Below are 18,587 nucleotides of genomic sequence, written 5' to 3'. Positions count from 1 at the left end.
GGCGGTGGCGTGTTTGTCGTCCACATGTGCTGTGACTAGCGGTATACATCAGTAAAGACTAGCACGGAAAGAATGCCTCCAACATTTGTTGTCCCGCAACAGCCAGTCTAAATCTCACACGGTTATTGTGTCCCATTATAAACCACTGTTTGCGCCATATTTATGCCAAACTAGGCCCACATTATGTAAGCTGCGAGGTTAGCCTGGGATAACAAATAGCTTGCTACCCAAATGTCATTAAGAGAAAAACATTTTTAATTTAGTTCACGGGGATTTAAAAATAGGAACACGGCCGGGATAATAACCGCCATTGTGGGGTTTTATAAAAGGAGCTAATACAGCTGCCTTAAAAGGTCAACTGTCATAATGCATTGCATAATTTTTGACACTTCCGTGAACGATTTGTCACAAAGAAAGAGGCGCGGATAAGTTGTCTAGTGTATGCGGTGGATGGTTCATGCGGAGAGGGGAGGGGCTGTGATAAAAGGGAAGACCGAAAGCAAATATTCAAATGACGGCCTAACGAGTGATGGCTAAGGACACTTAGGTACCTCGTTAAGGCTGTTTAGTTTCTATTTCTGTTCTTGTACAAGCTAACCGGCGATCAGGTACCTGGGGTTTAGCCTAATCTGCTTCTTAAGGATCATGGGCTACTTCCGACATTGCCGAGTTTAAACTTAACTATTTTAAAATTAACACCTGTGGAGGGCCTATAAAAAATCAAAACCTATATTTGTTATATTTTCTTCCTTTATTAATGATTCATAGGTGTCTGCGAGTATTAGGTTGGTTAGCCACATACAAATTAAGAAATCGAATCACTAAAGGAATCTGTAAATAATTCGATTTTAAATAATGGGGTAATTCTCTAGTTACACGGGTGATTCCCCTTGTCTATCCACGTCCCCCATGAATAGGGGTATCTGATGTCATGATACAAAGGTCGCCGTTCGCACCTCTTAGATTACATAAAGCTTGGTAATACATGAAAAGTATAAGCATGTGATTCATTGTTAATATTTTGAAAAAAACCCCGCATGTTTTATTCAAGACTAATTATTTACGGTTTAGTGGACCATAAAAACTTGGAGTGATTGTTAAACCTCATAGATAACTGTCTATTGTGTTTGGAATAGAAATCATTTAGTAAATCTGCCGTCTTTTCAAGCATTGGCCCAAGTTCTTTCCCATTTTTCGTTTCATAGAATCGGGGAAGGGCGATAATTCGTTCCATTTCGTCATCCGGTAGAGGCGCTGTGAATGCAAAACAATCCAAGGTCATGCTATGACATCATGCGACTGCTTAAAAGGGAAGTAACTCATGTAAATAAGTACTTGTAAACAAAGCAGTTATCTACCTTTTTAAAGGCACTATAAATGTTCTTGTGCTTAAAATGTACGAAAAATAGGTGTGAAAAAGTACATAAATATGTTTTATTTCGCCCATTTATTTGGCTAATAATTTCTTATTCATAATTCCACGAACTAAAACAAAGCATAGATAACTATAGCACACGTTGTAAACATGAAATGATAAGATGTTATGACATAAACATCAGTAGGATATACATTTTGACATTGTGCATTGTGTCCGTATTCAAGGAATAAGGGTCAAACAGCAACATTCCCAAAACGAAAAAGATATATTAAAACAACTTAGCAATATAAGTTCCCTTTTTCGAACCTTACGTTCCATAGGGCAAGAGTTCATATGTAACCTCGGCATACGAAGGTACAGTGTGTCAGCACTATGTCCGAACGCCTTTACTTTCCCTAACGTGAGTTAGCTATGCAACAGAGCTAGGCGGACTCGGTGACGTTCTACTAATGAACCTGGATTAGAGCTCGATACTTTCGGATTAGCAGTCTAGCACTCTACCGCTAGGCCACGCCGTTCCATAACCCAGTAAACGTAATTAAAATTTCCTAATTAGAACGTGATTGCTCACTTCTTCCGTGCATGTGCTTTCTCGGTGTCTTCTAGGAAGGAACATTCAAATTAATGAAACAAAAAAATGTACTCCCTTCCCCCCCCCCCCCCCCGCTGCCCACACACCTCACTTTTAATGGTGCTAAACGTGACAGTTGTACACCTGGATACTCACACAGTCCCAGAAATTTGTAAACACCTTCCAGGTGAGTCCTGAGGTTGAGAGAGTACTCCTCGTTGGTCATGACCAAAATCTGGTTGGGCGGGAAGACCTTGAGCCACTGCTCCAGAAAGATGTCGTACATGCCGACAATTAGACGAACCTTGACAGAAATATTGTTAAATAGACATAATTAATGGTTTTAGTTATTTAAAATAATTTTCAAAACTATAATCTAGTTGTTTTTTTTAAGTAGCTTTATAGATGCGGTTTTGTCGATGTCAGGTGCTTAAAATAAATGTGCAAGTATTATCAGATGGGGATAATCTATAAATAACGTCATGCTACCACAAGATGCTACCACATGCATAACCCCATCACTACAAGATAAATAGCCGCATCACCCCATCACTACAAGATAAATAGCCGCATCACCCCATCACCACAAGATAAATAGCCGCATCACCCCATCACTACAAGATAAATAGCCGCATCACGTCATCACTACAAGATAAATAGCCGCATCACCCCATCACCACAAGATAAATAGCCGCATCACCCCATCACTACAAGATAAATAGCCGCATCACCCCATCACCACAAGATAAATAGCCGCATCACCCCATCACTACAAGATAAATAGCCGCATCACCCCATCACTACAAGATAAATAGCCGCATCACGTCATCACTACAAGATAAATAGCCGCATCACCCCATCACTACAAGATAAATAGCCGCATCACCCCATCACTACAAGATAAATAGCCGCATCACCCCATCACTACAAGATAAATAGCCGCATCACGTCATCACTACAAGATAAATAGCCGCATCACCCCATCACTACAAGATAAATAGCCGCATCACGTCATCACTACAAGATAAATAGCCGCATCACCCCATCACTACAAGATAAATAGCCGCATCACCCCATCACTACAAGATAAATAGCCGCATCACGTCATCACTACAAGATAAATAGCCGCATCACCCCATCACTACAAGATAAATAGCCGCATCACCCCATCACTACAAGATAAATAGCCGCATCACCCCATCACTACAAGATAAATAGCCGCATCACCCCATCACTACAAGATAAATAGCCGCATCACGTCATCACTACAAGATAAATAGCCGCATCACCCCATCACCACAAGATAAATAGCCGCATCACCCCATCACTACAAGATAAATAGCCGCATCACCCCATCACCACAAGATAAATAGCCGCATCACCCCATCACCACAAGATAAATAGCCGCATCACCCCATCACCACAAGATAAATAGCCGCATCACCCCATCACCACAAGATGAATAGCCGCACCACCCCGGTACCGCAAGATGAATAGCCGCACCACCCTGCTACCACAAGATAAATTGCCGCACCACCCCACTACCACAAGATAAATAGCCACACCACCCCGCTACCAAAAATAGCCGCACCACCCCACTACCACAAGATAAATAGCCGCACCACCCCGGTACCACAAGATAAATAGCCGCAACACTACCCTACCACAAGATAAATAGCCGCACCACCCGGCTACCACAAAATAAATAGCCGCACCACTACCCTACCACAAAATAAATAGCCGCACCACTACCCTACCACAAGATAAATAGCCGCACCACCCGGCTACCACAAGATAAATAGCCGCACCACCCGGCTACCACAAGATAAATAGCCGCACCACCCGGCTACCACAAAATAAATAGCCGCACCACTACCCTACCACAAAATAAATAGCCGCACCACCCCACTACATCATGATAAATGGCCGCATCATTCCGCTATATATAGGGCCTATCGAAAAACCGCACCACCCGCCTGTTTGAATGGAGAAGGAGGGGGTATTAAAATCTGTACCATCTCATCCTTGAACCCATCCCCCTTGTTATTACAGTCTATTATAACTTGATGCAAGCTTATCAACGTGTACACAGACACGATGACGTACAGGGATCCTCATATGCAGCTCCTTGTCCATCAGACAGGCGAGCTGGGTGCGGCGTGAGTAGCAGTCGTCCAGCATGTCGATAGACCGGCGCACGTCTTGGTGGAAGCCTTCCACGGACAGGTTGTGCTCGTGTTTGAAGATATCCAAGAACAGGTAATCCGAGTACATCCTAGACCAACGAGAAGAGAATCGATTCAGTGATATCGTACGGTGTACTCGTGTGTAAGTTGCTGAAGTCGATTACATCCTGCTTGTCATAAATTTTATCTAATTTATTGTGGTCCAGGAACTGGGACTTGTTGATACAAGACTTGGGATTGTAGCAAACAAATGGCGGGGGAAAGAAAAGCGATGTAAGCTGACTTTGTTTACTTTAGATAACATGTTGTGCCAAAGTATTGCATAGAAATATGTACAGTGTGCATCTAAATCATGCTTAGAAAGTCATATACATGTAAATCTTGAATGCAGTGTTGCATGTGACCATCTGACGTCATCAGTAGACACAAGTTACCGAGATTTACTTAGTCATCGCTTTGGGGGTCCTACAAAAAATGAGTTTTACCTTCCTACCCCCCCCCCCCCCCCGCCCTCCAGCAAATCGTAACCGTAAGTTCGACCCGTTTGAATGACGTCGCACCATCATGACCCACCACGACAATTGCATTTTTTATTTATTTTTAACGCAGAAATTTCTGTCAATAACAGGGTCTAGATAAAGTAGCCTATATTTATACATTTTATTAAAATTTAGGACTCAGCACAAAACAAAATCTCAAAATGTGAAATAACGCCTAAAAAGTGACTTTCTATAATACCAAATTAAGATATCACACTCTCTTACGCCCCCCCCCCCCTCCCCATCCTTCGTCTTACTCCATCACCAAATTCCATTATTGAACTAACTTTAAAACATCTTACGCTATTGAAGTTGGTGTTACTAAGCTCTAACTTTAAAACATCTTGCACTATTGAAGTATGAGTTACTAAGCTCTTACTTTAAAGCTCCCACCCGCTGATGTCGTCTGGATGTTCATATAACCCACCTTTTAGTTGGATCTCTAAAAATAACGATTAACTTGGCGTCAGGCGTCAGATGTTTGATGCAGTGCGGCGTCAGGTAAGCGTCCTCTGGAGTCTTGTCCTTGTTCTGTGGGATTCTATCCCAGCCCGTTAAATCCCAGAACACAGTGGGACTTCCTTCACCTGCAGACGACCAACAGATCTACCAGTGGGTTTTATTAGGACAGGTAAACATTGACATGAAGCTACGGTCACTGGCTTCAAACGTTGTTATAGCACTTGATATAAGAAATGAACTAACATCAGGTTGGAGAAATGTGGGGTCTAATGGATGGTACGTATGAGGGATGTTGTTGTATGTAGGATACTGACGTATATAGTTATATGTAACATGTTATATAATAGTGTTTTTTTCTGTAAAAATGTTGGATTATTGTGTATTGGTGTGAAATGTGGGATACAGACGTATCTAGTTTCCTGCAAAATGTTGGATATTAATGTGTTGTTAACTGTAAAATGTTGGATAATGGTGTATCTACCAATAGATGTTGGATATTGATGTTATTGCCTGTCAAATGTTGGACGGTTCATGACTTACCAGTAATGATTGGGTGATATTCCATACCATCCTTTTCAATGACTGTTTTCTCGATTTTCCTAGCAGGCGAATCAAAATGGCTCAAGTACCAATCAAAATGGCGAATCTCATCACCCTGACTCCAGATATCGAATCCTGTGGTGAAGCAAATACAAATTAATGGCACCACGCAAACTATGTTGCTGGTGAAGTAGAGTCAAGCAAATCATTTGGCGACACAAGCTGGCGTAGTCTATTGCTGGTTGTTTCTAGCTTTGTGTTATTGTATCAAAGTACTCAGTGAAATCCTAGCTTTGTGTTATTGTATCAAAGTACTCAGTGAAATCCTAGCTTTGTGTTATTGTATCAAAGTACTCAGTGAAATCCTAGCTTTGTGTTATTGTATCAAAGTACTCAGTGAAATCCTAGCTTTGTGTTATTGAATCAAAGTACTCAATGAAATCCTAGCTTTGTGTTATTGTATCAAAGTACTCAGTGAAATCCTAGCTTTGTGTTATTGTATCAAAGTACTCAGTGAAATCCTAGCTTTGTGTTATTGTATCAAAGTACTCAGTGAAATCCTAGCTTTGTGTTATTGTATCAAAGTACTCAATGAAATCCTAGCTTTGTGTTATTGTATCAAAGTACTCAGTGAAATCCTAGCTTTGTGTTATTGTATCAAAGTACTCAGTGAAATCCTAGCTTTGTGTTATTGTATCAAAGTACTCAGTGAAATCCTAGCTTTGTGTTATTGTATCAAAGTACTCAGTGAAATCCTAGCTTTGTGTTATTGTATCAAAGTACTCAGTGAAATCCTAGCTTTGTGTTATTGTATCAAAGTACTCAGTGAAATCCTAGCTTTGTGTTATTGTATCAAAGTACTTAGTGAAATCCTAGCTTTGTGTTATTGTATCAAAGTACTTAGTGAAATCCTAGCTTTGTGTTATTGTATCAAAGTCCTTAGTGTCAAAGCTGTGTGTGACTGGGTATAGAATTATTTCATAATATGGGGGGTCGGCGTGGTCGAGTCGGTAAAGCTCATGGTTGCTAAACCGAAAAGTCTCGAGTTCGAACCCTCGGGCAGATGAGGCTCGTTAGCTGGGGGCAGCCACTCTTCTATGAGAGACAACTCCAAAATTAAACAACTGCTGCCTTGTAGTTTGTTCTTGGTTGGACAAAGGCTATGGAAGCAAATCCAAAAAGAAAAAGCAGGCTGAAATCGGAGTCAATGGCCTCAATGGCGCAAAACCAGTTGACACGTAACGCTTAATTGTGTTGAAGGTGTGGTCGAGTCGGCAAAAAAAGCTCATGGTTGATACATTCGAACAGTCTCGAGTTCAAACCCACTGGCAGATAAATCTCGATCCCCTTCAACACTAATAATTAAGAACGAAGAAGAAGAAGAAGATTTCATAATATTATATGACCTGTCTCAACACCCACCGACATAATCTCCCAGCGTTATATGACCTGTCTCAACACACACCGACCTACCAAACCGTCGCCATGACCACCAGTGTGTCTCCTTATTCATGACTGCATTGGGCGTGGCTATTTCCGGATGTTTCGTCATCCGGTTCCAGAGGTCGCTGGTGCCGCTCTTGCAGACACCCATTAGATGGAAGTAGGGTAGACACCGCAGGGTCTTGTTACCGTCGGCTTCGTGCCAGCAAGGGTTCTTGTAGTTCTTCAAGAGAAACGGCCGCTCCTGGTGGATCATTGTTTCAACGAATGGTCAACATTATATTTTACGTGTAAACAAGTAAAGCAAGTTGAGTAACTCCTGCAGGGGTGATGTAACTCACCATAGCCAGCACATCGTCTGGTGTGTTCTCCCCCCTGAAGTAAGAGTCTCTGCTTATACCCCTCCCGACGGCGGCATCCAGCAGTACTTCTCTGGTCGGGGAGGACACGGCAAATACGTCTAGATACACATCTTTTTCATTCGCTTCCTGCGGGAGGTATTCATGTGTGTATATGCATATATATATATATATATATATATATATATATATATATATATATATATATATATATATATATATATATATATATATATATATATATATATATATATATATATATATATATATATATATATGGAAATTGGAACCCCCTCTCATTGTTAAGTTCTGCCTTCGTCACTGTATCGAACTGTATACCGGTATTTAGAAAGCTATTGTGAACCACTGAAGGTATTCTTTACCTTTTCAATTAAATGTTATTGATTATGGCTTAACTAGACACAACACGGATTCAACGTTTGAAGAAATCGTTCAAAAAGTTATATATATATATATATATATATATATATATATATATATATATATATATATATATATATATATATATATATATATATATATATATATATATATATATATATATACAGACACGCGCCCGGCGCCTGCGGTGAATTATCAATTTATACATACAAGTAGTATATGTTGGTGAACAAGCGCCGCAACCCTCACTAATTTGAACAAAGTCACTTTCGCCTTTTATTATGGTATCACACATACGATGTAGAAAACAGTTAAATAGGTCTTTAAAGCCAAGTAGTAATTATTTTCATAACCTCGACTGTGGGTAGTTTAGTAATGCAGCTCAAAATGAGCTTTATAGATATATATTTTTCCTCTCCCATTTGTCGCCCCTCCCCCTCCCTGCCCTAGCGGCCGCCACACCCGTCCCCCCTCGCTAAGCCTCTTCTAGCGCGCATCGCCCTAATTTGCTTGTAACGTACAGCTGTTATTTTGGAGGTCTATTGGCTATTGAAAATTGGGTTGATCCAAACATCTAGTGACAGCTTGTATTTAGTTCAAAATTACCTACCTAAAATGTTATGGTTTTCTAGCGCACGCGATAAAAAGCATAGTATAAATTACATCAATAATCAGAAAATGGTTTATTGACATTATCCATAGCAACGGATACAATTTTTAAACTGGTAACTGTAAGGCTTACGTGTCATAATCGGCGACACAAGCTATACAGAGGAAACTGACCGAAATAGTTTTCCCAATAACCGGTACTCAGTAATTTAGTTAAATATGAGTTCAAAGATCTATAGCGTTAACATGCGCAGTCAAGAAAGTGAATCAATAGACTGTATAAAATTGCATTGACATCGGAGGCGAAGTTTCTGAAAAGTTTGAACGAAATCGCTGCATTAGAAGTGTGTCAAATTTAAGTTACAAGATTTGCGACAATCCACAAACAAACAAAAGAACAAGCAAACAAACAGACATCGTGAACTAAATAAAAACTTATAAAAACAAGGACGAGCAAGCATCGAAAAATGTTTGGGTTCTGAAGATTGAACTCTTGGAGTGAAAATCCGGGTCATCAACACATTAGTAAAGCCTATGGTACTCTATGGAACTGCTGGTGAGACATGGAGAACAGCTGCCACAAATAAGAAGAAAATAGAATCATTTATAAACTCTTGCATCAGAAAGATCCTTCTTGCCCTACTATGGCAACAGACAAACCAACTGGTAGATGTACATTTAGATGGATTTGTCACACACTCAGGGAACCTATCTCCAGCATTACAAGACAGGCCCTCAAGGCAAAAGAACAAAAAGGGTCGATCAAGGAAGACCTGGAGACGTAACCTGGAAGATAACACCAATAAGATTGGATACACCTGGGGAGTCATACTAGCCTCTCTATATCAGCTGGGAGTCATACTAGCCTCTCTATATCAGCTGGGAGTCATACTAACCTCTCAATATATCATATGGGAGACATACTAACCTCTAGACTCAATATATCGACTGGGTTTAGCCAAAATATGCTGATTTATCGTTTTAGAAGATTGTTCACTTGGTCATGCATGATTTAATCCTAATCCCCGGTGCGGCCTCACATGACCTGATCCTAATCTTTCAATTCAATTAACTTTTTTATAGGATAGATTTAGAGAACAGAGGTAGACGTGTTGAAAGCCTTGGCTCAATGGGTTGATATGGTATAGACACCACACATATCTTATATGGTATAGACACCACAAATATCTTATATGGTATAGACACCACAAATATCTTATATGGTATAGACACCACAAATATCTTATATGGTATAGACACCACAAATATCTTATATGGTATAGACACCACAAATATCTTATAGACACCACAAATATCTTATATGGTATAGACACCACAAATATCTTATAGACATTACAAATATCTTATGGACACCCCGAGCCGCGTCGTATAAGGTACCTTATAGAGAGGTGATTCAACACAGACATGAGCGAGTAGTGATACACTAAAGGTATGACTGAGTGGTGATACACTAAAGTCATGACTTAGTTGTGATACACTAAAGTCATGACTTAGTGGTGATACACTAAAGGTATGACCGAGTGGTGATACACTAAAGTCATGACTGAGTGGTGATACACTAAAGGCATGACCGAGTGGTGATACACTAAAGTCATGACCGAGTGGTGATACAATAAAGTCATGACCGAGTGGTGATACACTAAAGTCATGAGCGAGTGGTGATACACTAAAGTCATGACTGAGTGGTGATACAATAAAGTCATGACTGAGTGGTGATACACTAAAGGTATGAGCAAATGGTGATACACTAAAGGTATGACTGAGTGGTGATACACTAAAGGCATGACTGAGTGGTGATACACTAAAGTCATGACCGAGTGGTGATACACTAAAGTCGTGACCGAGTGGTGATACACTAAAGTCGTGACCGAGTGGTGATACACTAAAGTCGTGACCGAGTGGTGATACACTAAAGGCATGACTGAGTGGTGATACACTAAAGTCGTGACCGAGTGGTGATACACTAAAGTCGTGACCGAGTGGTGATACACTAAAGGCATGACTGAGTGGTGATACACTAACAAATGAGGGTTCATACTGTCATAGGCTGGGGAGAATGCTCTCAATATCAAATACTGCTGCCTTCTATATAGTTCTTGGGTGGAGAAAGGCTGTTAGAAAATCCAGAAAAAAATGAAGCTGAAGGCTAAGTCAATGGGCCTTATGGCGCATAACATTTTGGAAGAAATCGCGCTCAACATTTCAGCTGAGCACGGAGGAAATGAAGAATTACCGACATGACGAGTGAAGACACACTAAAGACAACATGTAGATATGTGACAACTACAAACAGAAACTAACGAGTTGCCTAGTAACAGAGATCACAGGGCTAAAAACCGTATGCGGGTTAATAGCACCGATGTGTTTTTGTTGGGGCGTCAGGGGGCGCAGTTTGAAGTCTTTTGTACTTTCTCGTATACAGAGTATACAGGAAGTATTGTAATCGTACACAAAAATACATGAAATTTTGACTATTTTCACCGTTTTACTTCTTAGTACTTCATTATATACAGAGTATATGGGACTTACTTTAATCGGGCAAAAATTATAAACGCAGATTTATCAAAATTTCGGCGTTTTATGCGTAATCGAGTCGGAAAAACTGGACTTTGCAATTCTGTCCGTTTGTCTCTGTGTGTGTGTATGTGTATGTCTGTAAACACGATAGCTTGAGTACCGTTACAGCTAGTTTGATGAAATTTCATTAACCTATAAGTATGTTATCAAATGTGTAGTTCTGTATCAACTTTTCAGCGCTTTCCGATAAGCGGAAGTGGGACTTATTCTATTTTTAGTTTTTCAAAAGCCTATAATTTTAGCATTGTTTCAGATAGATAAACAAAATTTCACATCTAAGCAAAAGACCTAATTTTCTGCCTTCTTTCAAATTTTGAGTAATAAGTAGTATTTTACGCTATTTCAGATTTCTCAAAAAATCGCATATGAATTTATAAAGTATAAATAATATAATATTCCGCACTATTATACACATGTTGTTTGCCGTTCACTTGTTGTGCAGTTCTTTTTTTTTCTACAAGATTCTATTCTATTTTAAAAAGTTGAATTAAATAATCATGTCAAGATCCGAGTTGCCCTCCCCCGTAGTGTTATATAAGAATATTCGAGAAAGTTTAGGGGAGATCACTCCCGTTTTTTTAACATAGTTTCTAAAATTTGTCGGATTGTAAAAAAAAAAAGTAGAATAAAAGCGATGCTATAATAATGTGAAATGCACCAGAAAATGAGAACAGTGAAAATTTGTCTTAGCGTAACAGTCGATTTTTTTCCCCTGGGGTTTCTCTAATTATGAAATTAATGTCGTTAACTTGCAATTGGACACGGTTGGATTATATCGATCTATTTGTTGATGCAAATCCCCAACACGCCTCAGCCGAGTAAACTCACAGCTGGTGGCTTGGGTATCCCGGATAGATTTCTTCCTGGAGGCAAGTTTCTTGGGTTACCTACATCGTGGGTTATAACTTAATTGCTACCTGGTGTTTTTTTTTTACTTGCATGGCTTAAAACTTAAATTTCATGTAAACACAGGTTGGGGTAATTTCATGTAGACACAGGTTGTGGTAAGGTCATGTAGACACTAATTTGAGGGTAAGGTCATGTAAACACTGATTTGAGGGTAAGGTCATGTAGACACTAATGCAGGGGCGGAACTACAGTGCCGCCAGACCCCGCAATGCGGGGGGGGGGGGGGGGCCATGACGTTTAGGGGCCCAATTCCGACAAAAAAAACAATGAATTTTCTTTTCATAAATAATATTTTTCGCGCACCTTGATAGTGGTTTTGTAAAAAACAAACATGCCTACTATAGCAGTGATTGTTCTACAGTAACAAACAGTAAACACACACTGTTGCGCAGAAAAACATAAAATCTACAAGAGCTGTAGTTTGAAAGATAGTCAAACTTTCAAACTACTTCCATGACTTACTGCCCTTCATTAAAATAGGGGTGCCCATAAAGCTCATTTAAATTGTTTTATACTATGTAAGTTTAAAAGCAATTTCTTCTCTTAATTATTATTTAAATAAAGCAAACTAAAGAATCATTAAGCTATAAAAATCAATGTATTCAAAACTAATAATATCAATACAAAAATTATAAAAATAAACATAACGCGAGAAACCACTGCACAAATCAGCTTACGTGTTTATATTAATTTGACCAGCCTAAAAAATTATATTTCTTTGTCATTTTGCGATAAACATAAAAATGTAATAAAAACACTTGTAAAACAGGGATTATTACGGGCCCCGAAGTGAGTTCGGACTTATTTTTGTCTGGTTCGTTACTTCAGAGTGGTTATACATTGAAATGAAATAGATTAAAATACTCAGGTAATAGACAATTTAAAATTAGAGAAGCACGCTACATATATAAATATATACACATATATATATATATATATATATATATATATATATATATATATATATATATATATATATATATATATATATATATATATATATATATATATATATATATATATTAATATATATATACATATAGGGGGGCCCAAAAATTTTTTTTGCGGGGGAGCCTTTTTTTTCTAGTTCCGCCACTGCACTAATGTGACGATAAGGTCATGTAAACACTAATGTAAGAATAAGGTCATGTACACATTAGTCTGAGGATGTCATATAGACAATACTGTGGGAAATAAGGTCATCTACACACACATAAGACGTGCGGCGTCAAAACGGCCAATGACAAAACGGACCCGTCAAAATGACCCCGACAAATCGGCCCCGACATAAGAGCCCCGTCAAAAGGGTCATATAGGCCCCGTCATATAGGCTCCCGACAAATAGGCTCCCGTCATTTAGGCTCCCGACAAATAGGCTCCCGTCATTTAGTTTCTCGACAAAACGGCCCCCGTCATTACGACTCCCGAAAAATAGGCTCCCGTTATTTTGGCTCACGACAAATAGGCTCCTGTCAATTTGGCTCCCGACAAAAGGACCACTGACAATACGGTTTCTGTAGAGACTAAGTCTCCCGGCAAAACGATCTCATTGAATATGACACCTGCCAGTGGGATCCCCTTCATCAATATTTTTCAGAGTTTATTCAACACTTTTAAGTAATACAGCGTATGCATATCTTGTTCGGCAGGCCTTATTTTTATAATAGTTTATCTATTATAAGAAATAGTATGTTTTAATTTAAGGGTCATCTCTATGACTTCCATAAATGAGTCGGTTATATGCTGTTCCAACTCAGTGTGTGGGGAAGAGGGGTCCACGCTGTACATTCCTACCTGCAGTATGCTTGTAGGTAATCAAAACAAAATGTCTTAATCCTGTAAACATCATGTATATTATACATTTACACTTCTGTGCTCGATTTAAGCAACATATCTTTACTGTTATAAATTAAACATCAAAATTTTAGTATTTGTTGAATTTAGCTTTTAAGGGCTCGATTTGTTTGTGAATTAATGTTGGTTCATGAAAAACAATTTCATTCAGACATTTAAAAGAAGTTATAGTGGTAGTGGAGGTAGGACAAAATGGTTATTTTTATGCCAATAGTGGTCATACGATTCATTTGTCGAAAGCCAATATGTCTTGAGCCCATTTGTCGGGAGCCAATATGCCGTGAGCCCATTTGTCGGGAGCGCATTTGTCGTGAGCCCTGTTTTGACGGGGCCGATTTGTCACAGGCCGTTTTGACAGTACACCCAAATATGAGGATATGGCCATTTAGACAATACCGAGGGTATAAAGTCATGTAAAAACTAATGTAGAGGTAAGGTCATATATACATCAATGTGAGGATAAGGTCATGTAGACACAATTTCAACAAAAAAATAAAACATCGGTCCACTACCGGATACCTACACGACGTAAACAACATTTAGTATCGCTTGCTCCGGTTTAGCCGTAGCTCGCAAATTTATACAGAGATGTATAATATTTTTCGATAACCAGAAACAGAGTTGTAAAAAATGGAATACTAAAATAGGAAGCTTAATTAAAGATAAGCAGCGAGTATAATAAGACAAAAATGGTCAGTACCTGGTCAACAGTTGCGAATTGGTGTTGTGAAAAACCAAGGAGGTTTCCAACTAACACAACAGTTACAATCACAAGTGTGGCACCGAGAACTAGCACACGGACACGCATGTTGGACTCTGGAGGTTGAACACAATGTGTTTGAACATATCACACGCTTATAAGAGCACACAGATACAAGTGTATATATATATATATATATATATATATTTATATATATATATATATATATATATGTGTGTGTGTGTGTGTGTGTGTATATATATATATATATATATATATATATATATATATATATATATATATATATATATATATATATATATATATATATATATATATATATATATAATCTGCTCACACATCAGAGACGAGAAGACACATTAATTTAAATTAATTACAAACATGTTTGAACACTTTCACAGTGTGTACTAGAGCGGCTATCGGTTTATATTGTAGCTATAAATCCCCTTAACAAGTCTCGGTTGTAAAAATATATTTACATTTCTTGGGCAACAGCTGTAGCGAGGTGAGCACATCTTCACCCTACCCCCCCCCCCCCACCAACCCCCACCACCACCACCTGTACATTGCCGCCAACGGTTTTGATTTTTCTTGTTTGGTAAACGTTTGGGTGAAGTAGTTTTATTCCTGGCTCTAGTTGGACCAAACCTTATTGGTTTAACCAGCCCACCAGATCTGGTTAAACCAGCCCACCAGACCTAGTTAAACCAGCCCACCAGACCTAGTTAAACCAGCCCACCAGACCTAGTTATACCAGCCCACCAGACCTAGTTAAACCAGCCCACCAGATCTGGTTATACCAGCCCACCAGACCTAGTTAAAACAGCCCACCAGACCTGGTTAAACCAGCCCACCAGACCTAGTTAAACCAGCCCACCAGACCTAGTTAAACCAGCCCACCAGACCTAGTTAAACCAGCCCACCAGACCTAGTTATACCAGCCCACCAGACCTAGTTAAACCAGCCCACCAGACCAAATTAAAACAGCCCACCAGACCTAGTTAAACCAGCCCACCAGATCTGGTTAAACCAGCCCACCAGACCTAGTTAAACCAGCCCACCAGATCTAGTTAAACCAGCCCACCAGACCTGGTTAAACCAGCCCACAGCCCACCAGACCTAGTTAAACCAGCCCACCAGACCTAGCTAAAACAGCCCACCAGACCTAGTTAAACCGGCCCACCAGACCTGGTTAAACCAGCCCACCAGACCTAGTTAAAACAGCCCACCAGACCTGGTTAAACCAGCCCACCAGACCTAGCTAAAACAGCCCACCAGATCTGGTTAAACCAGCCCACCAGACCTGGTTAAACCAGCCCACCAGACCTAGTTAAACCAGCCCACCAGACCTAGTTAAACCAGCCCACCAGACCTAGTTAAACCAGCCCACCAGACCTAGTTAAACCAGCCCACCAGACCTAGTTAAACCAGCCCACCAGACCTAGTTAAACCAGCCCACCAGACCTAGTTATACCAGCCCACCAGACCTAGTTATACCAGCCCACCAGACCTAGTTAAACCAGCCCACCAGACCTGGATAAACCAGCCCACCAGTTCTAGTTAAACCAGCCCACCAGACCTAGTTAAACCAGCCCACCAGACCTAGTTAAACCAGCCCACCAGACCTAGTTAAACCAGCCCACCAGACCTAGTTAAACCAGCCCACCAGACCTAGTTAAACCAGCCCACCAGACCTAGTTAAACCAGCCCACCAGACCTAGTTAAACCAGCCCACCAGACCTAGTTATACCAGCCCACCAGACCTAGTTAAACCAGCCCACCAGACCTAGTTAAACCAGCCCACCAGACCTAGTTAAACCAGCCCACCAGACCTAGTTATACCAGCCCACCAGACCTAGCTAAAACAGCCCACCAGACCTAGCTAAAACAGCCCACCAGACCTAGTTAAACCAGCCCACCAGACCTAGTTAAACCAACCCACCGGACCTAGTTAAAACAGCCCACCAGACCTAGTTAAACCAGCCCACCAGACCTAGTTAAACCAACCCACCGGACCTAGTTAAAACAGCCCACCAGACCTAGTTAAACCAGCCCACCAGACCTAGCTAAAACAGCCCACCAGATCTGGTTAAACCAGCCCACCAGACCTAGTTAAACCAGCCCACCAGACCTAGTTAAACCAGCCCACCAGACCTGGTTAAACCAGCCCACCAGACCTAGTTAAACCAGCCCACCAGACCTGGTTAAACCAGCCCACCAGACCTAGTTAAACCAGCCCACCAGACCTAGTTAAACCAGCCCACCAGACATAAATAAATCAAAATTTGTGCAGCTCACAACATGTTTAAAAGATCTAAAAAATGTTTTATGCGACGGTATGTGACATACGCTAACTGAATTCCCTCTGTTACTGCAATAGGGTCAATAGGGTCGAAAAAAATTATGTTTCAATTGAGAGTGTTAGTTTTTCAATTTTTTCGACACATTTATTTAATGTATGAAACAGATGTTGAATGTTTTTGTAGTAGGCCTACCTACATATTTCGCTAAGGAAAAAGGCACTATGTATTAGTAAGCAGTTTTGAGTATTAGAGAATAGGCTACTGCCGAGTAGTTAAATTAAAATCGGTACTTTCTGCCAAAGAGATCGGCGGATTTTTCAAGGAATAGTATCGTTTTACAGAAAACGTTTAGTATCGTTTTACAGTAACCGTTTAGTATCGTTTTACAGTAACCGTTTAGTATCGTTTTACAGTAACCGTTTAGTATCGTTTTACAGTAACCGTTTAGTATCGTTTTACAGTAACCCTTTAGTATCGTTTTACAGTAACCCTTTAGTATCCTTTTACAGTAACCGTTTAGTATCGTTTTACAGTAAACGTTTAGTATCGTTTTACAGTAACCCTTTAGTATCCTTTTACAGTAACCGTTTTCGCTGTAACCTCTCACCCCTGAACTAATGTTCATAGGTGGATCGGGCCGCTGGGAGGGTCTTTGCTCCTGTGTGAAACGTTAATCTATAAACGTGCCCAAACCCAAATAAAGCTATCACTTTTTGAACGATTTCTTCAAACGTTGAATCCGTGTTGTGTCTAGTTAAGCCATAATCAATAACATTTAATTGAAAAGGTAAAGAATACCTTCAGTGGTTCACATTAGCTTTCTACACATCGGTATACACACACACACACACACCACTTCTGCACCAATACAGATATCTTTATGATTGTATGATTGTTTATGAACAGTTTGTGAACAGTCAGTGGTGGCCAAATGGTTGTTGGTAAATTGTCAGTAGTAGCCTATTGTGATGCGCATGTGCTTGTAAGACGAGGTCGGGTTTTTTTTTAATTCCTGACACTAGTTCTCTAAATGTTGGCCCACTAGTTCTCTAAATGTTGGCCCACTCGTTCTCTAAATGTTGGCCCACTCGTTCTCTAAATGTTGGCCCACTAGTTCTCTAAATGTTGGCCCACTAGTTTTCTAAATGTTGGCCCACTAGTTCTCTAAATGTTGGCCCACTAGTTCTCTAAATGTTGGCCCACTAGTTCTCTAAATGTTGGCTCACTAGTTCTCTAAATGTTGGCCCACTAGTTCTCTAAATGTTGGCCCACTAGTTCTCTAAATGTTGGCCCACTAGTTCTCTAAATGTTGGCCCACTAGTTCTCTAAATGTTGGCCCACTCGTTCTCTAAATGTTGGCCCACTAGTTCTCTAAATGTTGGCCAACTAGTTCTCTAAATTTTGGTCAACTAGTTCTCTAAATGTTGGCCCATTACACTGCCACTAGTTCTCTAAATGTTAGCCCACTAGTTCTCTAAATGTTGGCCCACTAGCTCTCTAAATGTTGGCTCACTAGCTCTCTAAATGATTGGCCCACTAGTTCTCTAAATGTTGGCCCACTAGTTCTCTAAATGTTGGCCCACTAGTTCTCTAAATGTTGGCCCACTAGTTCTCTAAATGTTGGCCCACTAGTTCTCTAAATGTTGGCCCACTCGTTCTCTAAATGTTGGCCCACTAGTTCTCTAAATGATTGGCCCACTAGTTCTCTAAATG

The 18,587-nt window shown here is 40.1% G+C and overlaps 2 protein-coding genes across 4 annotated transcripts in view; one reads left to right on the top strand and one right to left on the bottom strand.

Moving 5' to 3' along the window:
• Positions 1-18,587, top strand: part of LOC131953413 (transmembrane anterior posterior transformation protein 1 homolog) — a 133,262-nt gene that overhangs the window by 87,933 nt on the left and 26,742 nt on the right. The window lies entirely within an intron of this gene.
• On the bottom strand, positions 716-15,018 carry LOC131953471 (carbohydrate sulfotransferase 15). 3 transcript variants are annotated; one of them, XM_059316668.1, is made up of 9 exons: positions 14,953-15,018; positions 14,551-14,666; positions 7,461-7,607; positions 7,150-7,363; positions 5,677-5,811; positions 5,102-5,261; positions 4,056-4,224; positions 2,106-2,253; positions 716-1,254 (listed from the first exon to the last, which is right to left on the bottom strand). In XM_059316668.1, exons 2-9 carry the CDS (start codon positions 14,656-14,658, stop codon positions 1,061-1,063), a joined length of 1,275 nt encoding a protein of 424 aa, XP_059172651.1. In that variant the 5' UTR covers positions 14,659-14,666; positions 14,953-15,018; the 3' UTR covers positions 716-1,060. The 3 variants fall into 3 exon arrangements, with proteins under 3 accessions (XP_059172651.1, XP_059172643.1, XP_059172659.1); XM_059316660.1 differs by having other exon boundaries at positions 14,909-15,011; XM_059316676.1 differs by having other exon boundaries at positions 14,551-14,704; positions 14,953-15,005.

The sequence above is a fragment of the Physella acuta genome, unplaced genomic scaffold (genome assembly GCF_028476545.2).
Source record: "Physella acuta isolate Inbredline_101_S28 unplaced genomic scaffold, ASM2847654v3 ptg000076l, whole genome shotgun sequence".
In the NCBI taxonomy this organism is placed as follows: domain Eukaryota; kingdom Metazoa; phylum Mollusca; class Gastropoda; family Physidae; genus Physella; species Physella acuta.
This window is presented reverse-complemented; position numbering and strand designations above follow the sequence as displayed.

Coding starts and splice junctions, on each gene's coding strand:
- LOC131953471 (XM_059316668.1), bottom strand. CDS start 14,658: ATGCGTGTCCGTGTGCTAGTTCTCGGTGCCACACTTGTGATTGTAACT. Junction 7,364..7,460: donor CAGACGATGTGCTGGCTATG/GTGAGTTACATC, acceptor ATGATCCACCAG/GAGCGGCCGTTTCTCTTGAA. Junction 1,255..2,105: donor TTACAAATTTCTGGGACTGT/GTGAGTATCCAG, acceptor TTGCATTCACAG/CGCCTCTACCGGATGACGAA.